This window comes from Babesia bigemina (assembly GCF_000981445.1).
Source record: "Babesia bigemina genome assembly Bbig001, chromosome : IV".
Taxonomy (NCBI): domain Eukaryota; phylum Apicomplexa; class Aconoidasida; order Piroplasmida; family Babesiidae; genus Babesia; species Babesia bigemina.
In genome coordinates this window covers 173323-187041 of record NC_027219.1, presented here as the reverse complement: position 1 = coordinate 187041, position 13719 = coordinate 173323, and the positions used below count along the sequence as shown (strand labels likewise).

Genomic DNA, 13719 nt, shown 5'->3' with positions numbered 1-13719 from the left:
AGGGTCGCAATGGAGCCAACCTGCTGCTACTCCCCCAATCGAGCGCAAAGCTGCGACAGGGCGTGACTCAACGGTTGGAGCTGCTTTTCTTTTACGTTAACTGCGCGCAGAGTTTCCAGAAGACTCTCCATGGAGCCCTTAATATTCTGCATAACTGTCTTGTGCTCCGGCTTAATGGCGTCGGACCGAACTACAACGGTTACAAGTCGCCCGGCCGACGCTGCAAGCTGCGGAGAAACAGACCGCGCCTTCAACTTCCGTTTACCAGATTCTTGTGGTTCGCTGTCGATCGTGGAAATATCTGCGCCTTCTTTCATGCGACTTAACAGATCGGGTAGAGATTTAAGCACATCTGCTACGAGGTTATCAGTTACGAATGATATGATCTTAGCCTTGTCAAACGGTGCACCGTGGAATAACCAATCGATTTCAGGCTCCATTTGCGAGAGAATTTTCCCGCACTTTCGACGGCACAGACGCTTAGGTTTGACCTTGTTGCTTGCTGCGATTGCACTCACAGCACTAGCGCAAACCGACAGCACTTCGGACTGCACAAAGTCCACCTTGGATTCCAGAGAAATATTTACCATGTTAAAGCTTGCGAATACACTCGGGTGGCGATTGCAAAGCTGCAAGAAGAAACTTGTACTTAGTCGAGACTTCTTAAACATGCAGATAGACAACAGTGCAACCAATATAACCATAGTGGTTTGAACCGGAGCTCCATCACTGACCATCGATTCCACTTGTATGGCGAATACTAAAACTGCCACCGCCAGCGAGCGGCATGCTTTTGAGGTCTTCTCTGCCCGTTGGCTATTGATACTTTGTATCGCTAAATCCAACAGCGAGTCCAGCATCCCCTTTGGATCATCAAATTTCACTTTCGTTTTAGACTCATCAGATTCACCCTCTTGATTAGATTTTCCAGACGTTTGGTTCGCAAGGGGCCTCGCAAACTGCTGCAGCGCGTGGCTTAGAACCTTGGTCAACTTGCTGATGTATTCAGACACAACAACTTGACTCCTCTTATCCACGCTACCACCAGCGTTGGCGCGAACTGCTGTTTGATACGACGAGAACAGATGGTTAACTGCGTTAAGATACCAAGGTCCTAAGGCGCATTCTGATATGCATGATTGTAGCATCTCGAGATTACGAATCTTAGGTTTTAGTGAGTCGGGGGAAAAAATGAATGATGAACGCATCTTCATACGCTCCATGCGTAGCGTTTCGATATTACCACTCTCATCCTTCAACAGTTCATCGATAGCCTCGGCGGTGGACAGCTCAAGGTCAGATTCATCTGCCTCATCCTCCTTGCTTTCGCGCTTTACCTTCTTAGAAGGAGGCTGATCAAGACTTTGCTCAACGTCAAATTCATCAATTTCCTCCTCACTATCTTCATCAGTCCCTTCTTCATCGTCGTCGTCGTCCTCCTCATCATCATCATCGTCAACTTCACTATCATCGTGGTCATGGTTCTCGTATTCCTCCTCACTATCTTCATTTTCCTCAGTAGCGAAATCGACATCCATACCATTTGACTCCTCATTATCCGTCACCGACTCTGATTCACTAGAGTCGTCAGAATCCGATTCGTCATCAGTGTCGTACGCCTCTTGCTCGTCAGTATTGAGTATTGAATTCCGCAGCAACACGTCACGCAACTCTTCATTGACCTGATTCTTCGACATATACCAGATTCCCTTCGAGATAGTATGCAACAACCCAAATACTGACGAGTTATCCTCACAAATTATTGTACGTATTAGCGTTTTTGTCAATATGCCACTAATTATGGAATCAAATGACGTACTTCCAGACGAAGCAGCATTCTCACACAATTTCGCGAATGCTATAATGACATCCATGTTATCTTCAGAAAATAAGGGCTTAGAGTCGTCAGCTTGTGCGGCACCGTGAGAAAGTCTCCCTAGATGTGACGACCTATGATGCAATACTATAAGCAATAATGCCAAAGTGGAGTAGTATAAGGATAGGACAGTCAACCTGTGGTCCTCGTTGTCTTTCTCAAGTTTCAAACTGAACTCGACTAGCCTCTTGGAAACATGGAGCAGAGTTTCACTACCAGCCTCATCTTTATGGTCAGCCTTTCGCTTAGACTGTTTTTCTTTTGGAGATACTTTGAATTCAACTAGTGGCAGTTCCCCCTCTAATTTTGGCTCCATCACGGTATAATCTGAGCGATTATACACTAATTCCAACAAACGGTAGACGTTGCGAATGACTTTTGAAGTATTTACGATTTCGATAACCATTGGACGAGGACCTTTCACATGCTCAATTCTACTGTTTGGCAAAGCTTGTAAAGCCTTAGACAATGTAGCCAGACAGGAATTTAGCATGTGTTTCGAAAGCAATTGTAGCGTGTTGGCGGAATCATCATTCGTCTCATCTGGCAAAGTAGCACTAGTTACCCCGCCTCCTACATTATTTTCTGACACAATAGCCATCCTGAATTCGTCATCATCGAGTGAGATACGGGCAATGGAAAGTTGTAAACCTGATGAGGCCGCACCCGACATAGAGGCACACAATGCATTGCTCGTTATATATAGCTTCAACAATTCAATACGTGTAACCTTATGGGATACCCAAACGCATTGCTGAAGCATAGACAATAACCAATAGAAACGCTTCGCATTGGACCCAATATTAATGTTTACAGCGGTAGATTCTAGCAGGCCATATGTAGCAAGGACATCTGCACTGGAACGTATTAGGGCGGCAAATAGGCTCTGGAATGCTGTTAGAGAGGAAGCAGAGAAATCTACAGCACTGGCAATCTTGTGCAAACAATCTACTACTGCATCTGCTGGAAGCTTGGGCACATCCACATCAGTAAAGGAAACCCTGTGCTCCTTTTTGGTTTCACTTGCATTAACTTTTTTTACGTTGTTAGACTTCTTTATTGCTGAATTTGGGGAATTTAACGCCGAGCTAGACTCTTGTTGCCAGAGGTTTCTTACGTCAGTGGATGCATCCTCGAAGAGGCAATTCATGCCCGTGAAGACCATGAAATCGTTCACAATTGGATTCACAGCACCACCAACCTTATTCAACGTTGCTAAATGAACGTCTCCGTGTAATACGCTGACGAGGAGTTTAAGCACGTACGATGAGATATCTTTTACGGGATCTTTCTTGGAGGCTTTATGGTAATAGGAAATGGTTTTGTATATATCGTCACACGACGTTAAAAGAGCATGTATAAGCGTTGGAGAATGTCGAACTTTGAGAATAATCAGCGCTAATAGCCTTAACGCTGTGAATGTCCGCTGAGGGCTGTTGCTCCCCTGTGAGTTCAACATTGTTAGGTTGATGGAATTCCACAATTGCAACAACCTAGGCTCATTATGCTCATTCAGCATTATGACATTCATCAGCGTGTCAAAGAAAGAACCAATTATTGGATGGTTCCTGGGAGTGCAGGATACGTATCGCAAAACCAGGGGGAAATTATCCTCATCTAAAGGCGCTTTATTCAGAACAGTTCCTTTCAGCAAATCCTTATCGACAGATTCAATGTAGCTGTACATCCTCAGATATAACCCCAACAGATCACACGGAAGTACACCAGGAATGGATTTGCCAACGGCTGCCAAAATAGCCTTACTGAATTCCTTCCCTTTATCTTGACCTTCGCAGTTATTGCTCTTCAATACTGCGTCAACAAAGTTCGCATCAAGCACCGCTGATAACCTGGGAGATATATGGCGAAGTGCCAATTCCACATCTTGTGTAGCCCTGCATAGCATATTAGGATCGTACACGATGCGCGCAAACACCCACCTGAAAACATCCCTGCATATAAGAAACAGCAATACGCACGACGCGTCCTGGAAATAGGTCTTGTCATCGTAAGCCTCCCATATGCTCAGTATAACCTTTTCTAATTCCGGTAGTGCTTCCTGTGTGCAGAAGAATCCACTTTTTTGTATGATGAAAAACGCGACCAACCGCCCACACAAGACATCTACGAGATCATAATGTGTTACTCATATGACTCACCCTTAACCTCGGAAGTTGTTAGGTCTTTTGTCGAGGTGTACTCTAGCGCCGCCTCCGAAATGGTCTGCCACTTAATGTTGTCACCATGCAGCGACAGCACAGAGAGTAGCGCCACGGTGAATCCTTGACGTGAACCCTTTCTGTCAGCTGTGAGGCCACGTAAAAGCCGATCCACTGTGTATTGCAGTAAGTTGTGGTCATTCACAGTGAACCTAAACCTGTAATTGCGCTGCGCAGAGAGGGGGTTTAGGGCTTGAGACTTGGAGGCTGATCTAGCATCCGCATCGCTCTTAGAATGTTTGTTATCAGATTCCGAAGCGCTAGGCGGTAACGCCAGGTACGTCAGGAGCCGATCAACCGCCTGATTGCGACGCAGAGAATCGACATCGGCGAGCTGATCGAAACACTGTAGGAATAGTTTCTGATTGAACGAAGCCATTCTTTGCGACAAAACTACATATGTATTGCCAAGATACGGTACCTGACAAGGTTAGCTGCGAAACTCGCCCACGTGGATTCCTCATGCCGGGTAGGGTGTGTAGAAGGCACGCATCCAGTCGGGTTTGTCTACGAATGCATTGAACATACACCATAGGCAATTACGATTTTTAAAAATAAAATATGTAATATCTTTACCGTGTGATCAGTATGGGATGCGATGATGCAGCAAAATGGAAGCCTCGTGGACTGGCAAAGTCCATAGGAGTCGCCTGCTTCATCAAAGGCGCCTTCTGTATTTATATATCCCTCGTGTCATGGCATTCGGCTATGCAACGCCCATATGTAGACCGCCGTACGACACATATAACGGCTGATGGCTACCTAGCTGGCAGACAATCCCTTGACGGCGAGGATAAAACGTGCACGGTAACGGAGAGACTATCTTACAAAGTCAACACTGATCTTCCTTACTCCGAGCTGACATGCTTGCTAGACGATAGAAAACCCGATGGGAGCCTCAATGAAAATTTTTATGATGGAATCCAATTCGCACTGTGGAAGCAGCTGTTGCCATACCTGAGCTGGGACAGTGAACACATGCTTAATATAGCTCTTGACGACCTGGTTTACGCCAGAGAGAATTCAGCTGCCTTCTTTCCACTGCTTCCGTGGCTGGTGAATATCACTGGCAAGGCACTGAAATCCCTACATCTGCAGTATGCCCTCCTATCTGGCTACGACATTGAAGTCGTAGAAGCGCCACTAGCGCTCTATATGGCACTGGGCGGAGTTTTGCTATGCAACTTAGCCGGTATAATTGCGGCCGGGGCGCTATATCTTCTCGTATGGGATATAATGTACAGGCGGGTATTATTGTTGACATGCGGAAAAAATGTTCCCCAAATAATGACAGATGATAAAACACCGGTATATATGACAGAGAAGTATGTCGAGAGAATCGCCCAGGTGTCCGTTTTGTTTTACTGCCTTGGGCCAGCCACGGTCCATTGCACTGCCATATACACGGAGAACCTGTTTTGCCTTTGTACTTTTGTGGGTCTACTTCTACTGTCGTACGCTGAAAACAACCGCAAAATAGCAACTAACGCCAACGAATGCGTGTTACCTCCGCTTATAAAGGCATACGTACTTGAAGTAATGGCGGTTTTGCTATTCTTCATGGCTTCTGCTCTTCGCTCCAACGGCGTATTACTGCTAATTCCTCTCTTCTTCTACACTTTACGCACATGTTGTGTATTCAGCAAGTTAAACCTGCTCTACGATTATGATAAGTCGAGCCTTGGATATAACATCGACGTCAGCAGAGTTCGAAATAAGAGCCTACTGGCGATAAGATTTGTGTCGCACTGGTTACGCGCATTAATATATGCAGTGAGCCTGCTAGTGCCAATGGCTACATTTCAGTTCTATATCTACTGTCTCTATTGTCGTCACCTTACGGCCGAACAGGTGCAGCGTGTTAAAAGCTTTCCATCATTTGTAACCTTACTGGTATCGCCTGGAGGCATGACTTATCTGAGGAAAATAATAGAATCCACAAATACTTATGCGAGACCGTGGTGCTCCGCAAAGTTACCGAGACCCTACGCGTTTGTGCAAAAGCAGTATTGGGATGTCGGATTCTTATGGCTGCTAAGGCAGCCTGCACGCCTGCACGTATTCCTCTACTGCTGGCCCTCATACGTTGTCACATATTTCGCATTACGCTGGTACTGGTGCTTTATAAAAAGCACGTACGACAGAGTCTCACAATCTGCATTCATGCGTAATCTCGGTAAGTTCAGCCCTTTTATTCTAGAAGGCATCAAAAACATCTCAGCATTACTTAACGTTTCTTATATTGGTGGCATACTCATAATTGTTCAGACTGTCTTGTTTTGAGAACCATCGTGACCGTGCTATCTCATCCGGAACTGGGGCTACATCTACAAATGGTGGTCACGGTGGCAACCTTTTTACTAGTCGCGCATACACACGTGTATATGAGGCAAGTGCTCCCACTTGTCCCTTACGTCATCACATTTGCATTACTAGTGGAGCCGTTGCGTGATGGGCGTGCCATCAATTGGAAGTCACTGACTACATTCAGCCCGAGGTTAAAACAGGTGCTTTTGCTGATTTTATGGAACGTGGCGCTGTGCTTCGTAGGAGGCGCGCTGTTCGCCAATTTCATCGGGTTCACGTAATAGCATATCGAACACGCTGTCGAATGAAGTATTAAAGTTAGACCAATTGAATTTTTTGATTTCAAAAAAGTAATTCACTCGCATAAGTCGCACTATTAGGTACGAGTCTGCCGAAGCACGGTAAGTTAGGAGCTAGATGATAATTGAAGAAGTTACACAGCAGCGAAAACGTTACGTTTTTAGTAATGTAGCAATCACAATCTGGACATCTCAGCGCGCCATAAAACAGCATACTGGTATGTAGCATACAAATGTAGCCACTGTTTTCAGTCGCCTCTATGTATTACTTTGGGCGATCCGCCCTCACTCCCTTTACGTTGCCAATTTTTTAAAGTGGGAGGACACTGCGATGCTGGCCACGCTACGTCCTTCAGTATTGAAGCAATAACATATAACCTTAGATATGGCCACTTTGCCGTTTTTGATGAATTGACCATTATTAAAGATCCAGAGTGACCGAACTTCTCCAACATCACGAGGACTGGCAAACATTCCGATGTCTACCTTGAATCCTACCAGCCGCTGGAGGTATGTGGTGCGATCGTAGCATTGTACCATGTTTTTGTAGGGGTTAGTGGTTGCTATCGGATCGTCGGAAGCAGGTGCCCACTGTTTCTGGTCTCCTTCAAGAAAGTGACTCGGAATAGGCATGGGACAAAAGAATCCGACTGTCTTGTCGTCATCGAGAGTGAATTCGCAGTGATGTTCACTGTTAGTTTGACCATCCTTGTTGAGGAAGAATTCAGGTCTCGTTCCACAACCATATATGCGCTCCTGCTGATAGAACGGATCTATTCCAATAACAAGATAAGAGTGCTTAGATTTATCAAAATCTTTTCTTGCGCATATAAAAAACAGAGGTTGCTTGTACACAGCCATTATTATCTTATCAGGCTCAAATTTCATTTCGAAGTCATAATTATCAATAGATTCCGGCACCTTGTACATGCTCACCCCGGCGACTGCGAACTCCTCATGGAACTGCACTGTCGGTATCTCGGTTAGGTCTGCATGCGTTGTCCCTACATCTGAGTAGATTAGGTTTTTCCCTTGTGGGTGCAGAACATATTCTGCATCGTAGTCAGATTCAAAGAAATAGCTACAACTAAATTTCAAACCTTTAGCACCCCTATTAACAATATGGTAGACCTTCGAATTATAGGGCGTATTCCCACGTATATTTCCCCTTGCGTTCGTTGGTAAATTCATATCAGGTTTAACAAGATAAGAACTGTGGGCGAAATAAACCTTGAGAATTTTGTCGGCCTCCTTACCGTCATCATCCATGTTGTGACTCCATATGTAGTACAATGGGCTATCGAATGTTCCAACAGTGAACGTAACAACGGATGCATTTTTTAAAATGTGATCATCTTGAGAGGTTGCCACACCCCGCCGGGTTACGGTAACGCGCTCGAATGTATGTTCATTCCATGCGGCTTCCGGATTTTGTACTTTACGCCAATAAAACAACGAATAAGAGTCAGGCAGCATGTGAAGTTTTCCTAGTGTGCTCTTTGCACCCCTTATAATAACGTCCTTACCTGTGGTAAGGAAGACTGAACAAGTCTTAGAATCCATATCAAGTGAGTTTGCATTAGAGAAATCGCATGCGGGGTTTAAACTAAATATCACACTATGTGCTGCGGAAAGAGTTTCATTACTATACCATGCTGCTTCGTAGTAACTATATGAATAATAACGGCTGAAATCCAATGTCATGGATTTCGGTGATCGACGAATCACTCCCAAATTGCCCAATAATTGATCGTGACGCAATTTGGAAGACCCATCCACTAAGAATTCTTGAGGAATTTTTTTTGGATACATCTTATCGCAATGCGATCCACAGTAAAAATTAAGTAAAAGATGCTTCTTGACATCGAAATTTGCTTTCAACATTCCAGGTTGCGACGACTCCATAGTATGTGACCAAAATACACCCAAAACCTTTCCATTCGATTGTGTAATCATAACAAAATGGCCCAAACCGAGCTGATCGCAGTATAAAAAAGAAACGTCTGTCAACCATCCAATGAAATATTGCTCGTCAAAATTTATCACATACGTCTCTTTCGTAATCATCGTTTGCGTACCAGAAATATATGGGTCTTTCAGAGCTGCTGACCATGTTCCTTTCGTCTCACACTTAAGGTGTAACGTGGAACCGGACCTTGGGAACTTGAAGTACGTGAACGGCGTATCATCTGGAGAGAAAGCTTTGGTATTAAAATCGATGTGTTCTTCTGTTTCATTCTCTAAGTAGTACTCCGGCATTATGTTTAGTTTCACTGTGGCTGTGTGAAGCGTGCCTGAATCAGACGTTGCAATGCAATCGAAATATAGTGTTTCCATGGTTAAGTACGTCGGTTTCCCTAGGTAGGAGATAGTCCACTTTTCGTTGGGCAACTCCTTAACGGTCAGACAGTCGAATGCTTCACTAATGTTGATTTTCCACCTGCTCAAGTAGTGATAGTGGCCACCCTCGTCTATGGCGTTTAGTTTGTGATGAAAGGCATCCGTATTGTAGAACATGTTTTCATCAAGTGGTTTGAGTACCGTATGATAATCCGAATATGCAGGACAATGCACTTGCACGTGTTCTCCCCTGTACAAATCAACATCGAAGTATAGGTGATGTTTTCCAAGATTAGAATCTCCGTACGCAAACCACGAAGCAGGGGAATGATCTCCAACCCACTTAATGACATCCGTATCATCGACACCGCTCACAGAGCGAAGCAGTAATAAATTGGCAAATATAGCGATACTGAAGCATTTTGCTGGTGACGAGGAAAATAACGCTAACATCGTTTCTAATACTATGTTCTGTTACAATCGCAAGGCGCACGGTAAAAGACAAGTAATACCTTTTGACATCCACCTTAGTCAGGCTCATGCAACTTCGTGCGGTAGTGAAGAGCGTGAATGTAAGATATCGTAAGCCCGGGCATATGAATATATGTTACATAAAAGCCACCACGATGCTCATGGTTTGATGAGATAGTGCCTATTTGTGTGATTTAGAATTCCGCTGGGCTGTTTCAGAATCAAAACTCCCTTCGCAATGTTTATCACACAATACCGCATTCTTCAATCATCATGCGGCCTCAAACTCGGGGTCTACTATGAAAGTGTTCGTACGTCACGATGTACTGAGACACTCATTTAAAGATCTGTCGCCAACCATAATTTTAAATACTGGATGATTGCAACTTAACCGACTTACTATGAAGATGATATATATGTGATATCGCTCTTGAGCGTGTTTGCGTGTCTATATGAATCTCGCTAAGTCGCCATTGCGTTCATTTCTCTGGAAGCCACTACGACGTAACATTGTACGATTCCATTGCCATACAACACCTCATGTGATTTTGCTGCTTTAATTTTTCTATATGAAGAATTCGTGCGCATAGTAAAGTGTCTCTGCATAATTTTGACAGGAGTCCACAAGCTGTCATATTGAAACACAATGTGTGATATCCAAGGCATTCGCTTAACATTTTTTTAAAAAAGATATGGCGTGGGTTATGACATCTGGTGGAGGTGGGTGTAGACCAGAGCTCGGCCGTCACAGCAATATTAATCGCACTAGGTGTAAAACACCTTTTGTTGATGGCTCCGTAGTATTATAACATTAGCAAAACTCTCCCTTCTATTAATTTAGCAACACGGTTTACCGTGTTTATTTAGGCTTTGCTTCGGGAACACATATCGACGTCAACGTTACTGTGCGAGCCGATGATTGTATAAGATGCGGATTAGACACCTTTATTTAGGTATGAATGTGACGAATACGCGTAGAAGACGCCGGTTTCCACCCTGCGTAGCCCTGCGGCGTAAAATTTTCTTTGATTTTTTGGACCCGGTCATGGCTGATACACACTTAGATCCACATTAGTTAGCGATGGAAGATGCTTGTGATCGTTGTATCGCAATTCTGCAGCTTCAAGGCTTGGTCGCAGCTGCGTCATTTGCGGTGTGTCTATTCACCTGGTGCAAGCTCAGGCACTGCTGCGACTTGACAGAGTCGTTACAGCAGGATGAGAGCTCTGACAACATGTGCACGTCCAGCGCGACGACGCCTAACAAATCTGCTGTGTCGGTTAGCACCGTTTAAACGAATACAGATCTTGCAGAGCGCGGTCTACGCTGCCGATGACATGGCACTCGTAGAGCACCTCCTCCGACTGCGTAGCGAAACAGCGTCCGCAGACATCAGGCGAAAAATTGGGAAACATGCCAACGCCTACGCTGACAAAACTGAACAGTGTAATTCGGCACTGTCGTACGAATTCGGTTTGTCCATAGTTGTGAGTGAATCATTTAGACCGCAGCCGGTATTTACGGATCGGATAAAGTGCAGCAGGCTGACGCCTCCAGGATCTTATCAGCTCTTGGAAAAATAGCAAACCTGAGGTAGACTTCCGTGAAATTGTCACGACTGTTCAGGCACATGGATATGCTCGTTCTCCTCAAAGGCATTGATCCATTGGTGTTAAAAGCGTTCGAGCCATTAACTGTACTCTCCGTGCTGTGCATTATGTTGGCGGAAGGAGGGGCGCCGGAACCAGCTGATATACTCACATTTTTCACCGTAAGTCAGGCGCATTGCTGCTCAATTAGGTGTTGTATCCGCATGAAACCGAATCTCGGGTCAACAGCTGCAATGGCATTCTGCGGGTCCCTCATAAGACTCGTAAAGCACCCACGGCACTACCGACAACATTTGATTTGACATTGCTACCGATTTCACTCAGGAACACGAGATCGATATCCCAACCGCCCTGGGCGCAGCGACAACCATAAACTGCTTGATTGGGCGATCCAACATAAGCGCATCCGAGGTGATGGAAGCCGTGGACGCCGTTAACTCCGCCGCCGTCAGGCGTTCATCGCGGATTAGAAGAATTAAAAAATCACCATGACGCGATTAATCTTTGGGCGACATAATTTATTTACACACCCATAGGTACAATTTGGCTCTCTGATGTTGCATTGGTTGCGTCAACAGCCGCCGGGCAAATCTGAACATATAATTTAGGATTTCCCGTATCTCTACACTAATGGAATATGCCATTGCGTGATAGAACGTGTTTGATCAATCGCGCCGTGGGGCCTGCAGCGTCAACGGAGCGAAATACTAACCTATTGCGTTGCAATAAAAATGCACGTTTCGACGTAGCGAAACGTCTTGCAGCATAGTAAACGATGGACAAAATTGAGCCGTTTACCCCCGCCTATGCTACCGCCGAAGCTCAGGGGATACCGGAGGAAGCCAGCGGCTTGGCTAGGAGTTCCTCGTCAGCGTAAGTGCTAGCTTCGGCGTCGTAAAATTCATGATTTACAGATCTGAGAGTAGGGACTGTACTGATGATGCGTTGCCAAGGATGGCCAATCGGGGAACTTCTTACGCGGATGCGCCTCCAGGGCTTTGGCGCACCCTCCCAAGACAGAACACTGGCAGCTTCGTGGAGGTATTGAGCAGGCAGCTGAAAAGCAACCTTAATAAGCTAACGATTGAGAAGTTCGAGACGTTGGCTGAAAAAATCGCAACCCAGTGCGAAGCGCTGGAGGACTATAACCAGCTGCAAGTTGCAGCCGATTTGATTTTATCGAAGGCAGTTCAGGAGCCTGAATGGTCAGAGATGTATGCTGATCTCTGTCTAATTCTTTTTTGGCGTTCTAGAGAATACGAGTTGTCTGGAAAGCGAGCTACATTCGCGTCCGCTCTGCTTACAAAGATCCAGCGTGAGTACGAAGCCACCCCTCGTGACTTGGATGCTGTGCGCGCTACGTTGGGAGATGACCCAGAAGCGGGTATGAAAAGGTTGAAAACCAGAATCCTAGGGACGGTGAAGATGATTGGCGAGCTGTTCCAGCGTCGCATCTTGGGGTTCAAGATTGTCAGTAAGGTGGTCATGGACCTTGTGATGTCTTCAGATGAGCCGCACGAGCACCTCATAGAATGCTTTTTGCAGTTAATTTACAGCACGGGGTACTACATTGACCAGCATCCAAACCTAAGGCCGGTGTTGGACATGTGGTTCGGCCGTCTCAAGGAGCTAATGCTCAAGACTTGCTACACCAAGCGCATCAAATGTGTGATGCAGGACGTTTTGGACTTACCCAAAGCTCAGTGGCGTAAAAAAATCCACAGGGACACAGCGCAGGCCCTAAGCGATCTAAGGGACCAAGTGCAAACCGAAGACATATTGGGGGGTTCCGCCGTTGCCGCGCAATATGGCAACATCGTAGTGGTCGGCGAAAGAAGGAATCTAGGAGCTAAATGCACATACGGCGATTACATGGTTCGACAGGAAGATTTATACAAAGCGAAAAAATCTGCTGGCATGAAACTATGATTTTCGCGAATGCCCCTTGCACATCCCTTTGGGAAGTGCTTAAATTTGAAAGCTATCTATATCATAACAGTATACAACGCAGTGTGTGTTATTTTATTTCGGCTAAGTGCCGCGAAATCGAATTCACGAACGCACCGACTGAATTTATAAAAGATTGCAGCCTATTCTCTTTTTCCTACGCCTTTGTATCCCTTTGCTATTTTACATTGATGAATGGCCCATCCATCTTTCAGTACCTTTTTAAAGCTGTAGATAGTTGCCAATGAATCAGTGTAATTTTTGTTGTTAACCTGCGTCACTAAATTCAGCACTGGGCGCATAACATCCGACGTCTGTCGTATTATACATGCGAACGCTAAGTGAGATTACGAAATATTACCATATGATTTCTCATAGCTGTTGACGCCAGCAGCGCAACGCAACGTGGGTTTTCTATCATAAATATTATATATTTAACGAAATATAAGCTGTGAATCTCAGCTTAATAAATTCATGTTTGTGAACTCGATTGCGTGTTTATAATCAACAAAGAGTCCATTGTTATACATATAAAACATATTATTTGTATTTATTTAAAAACATTTATAGGTCAAAGAAATTTCGTCGCTACCTGCTTGGCCCCATGCGTATAATTAAGCTATAGGTCGACTCCACAATAATAAATTCAC

General features: G+C 45.0%; 5 protein-coding genes across 5 annotated transcripts; 3 read left to right on the top strand and 2 right to left on the bottom strand.

The window, feature by feature from the left end:
* Positions 1-26: 26 nt before the first annotated feature.
* Positions 27-4474, bottom strand: BBBOND_0400740 (hypothetical protein, conserved; the record flags this gene model as incomplete). Its single annotated transcript, XM_012914314.1, has 4 exons — positions 27-2174; positions 2220-3771; positions 3817-4000; positions 4036-4474. 4 exons carry the CDS (start codon positions 4472-4474, stop codon positions 27-29), a joined length of 4323 nt encoding a protein of 1440 aa, XP_012769768.1.
* Positions 4475-4683: 209 nt separating this feature from the next.
* BBBOND_0400730 (-GPI mannosyltransferase 2) lies at positions 4684-6378 on the top strand (the record flags this gene model as incomplete). Its single annotated transcript, XM_012914313.1, has 1 exon — positions 4684-6378. The coding sequence occupies one exon, from the start codon at positions 4684-4686 to the stop codon at positions 6376-6378; it is 1695 nt and encodes a 564-aa protein (XP_012769767.1).
* A 617-nt stretch (positions 6379-6995) lies between these two features.
* BBBOND_0400720 (hypothetical protein, conserved) lies at positions 6996-9494 on the bottom strand (the record flags this gene model as incomplete). The annotated part of the gene is made up of 1 exon (XM_012914312.1): positions 6996-9494. The coding sequence occupies one exon, from the start codon at positions 9492-9494 to the stop codon at positions 6996-6998; it is 2499 nt and encodes an 832-aa protein (XP_012769766.1).
* A 1099-nt stretch (positions 9495-10593) lies between these two features.
* BBBOND_0400710 (hypothetical protein) lies at positions 10594-11614 on the top strand (the record flags this gene model as incomplete). Its single annotated transcript, XM_012914311.1, has 5 exons — positions 10594-10791; positions 10826-10985; positions 11024-11105; positions 11139-11283; positions 11447-11614. 5 exons carry the CDS (start codon positions 10594-10596, stop codon positions 11612-11614), a joined length of 753 nt encoding a protein of 250 aa, XP_012769765.1.
* Positions 11615-11897: 283 nt separating this feature from the next.
* Positions 11898-13051, top strand: BBBOND_0400700 (MIF4G domain containing protein, putative; the record flags this gene model as incomplete). The annotated part of the gene is made up of 2 exons (XM_012914310.1): positions 11898-11995; positions 12037-13051. 2 exons carry the CDS (start codon positions 11898-11900, stop codon positions 13049-13051), a joined length of 1113 nt encoding a protein of 370 aa, XP_012769764.1.
* Between the last annotated feature and the right edge of the window lie 668 nt (positions 13052-13719).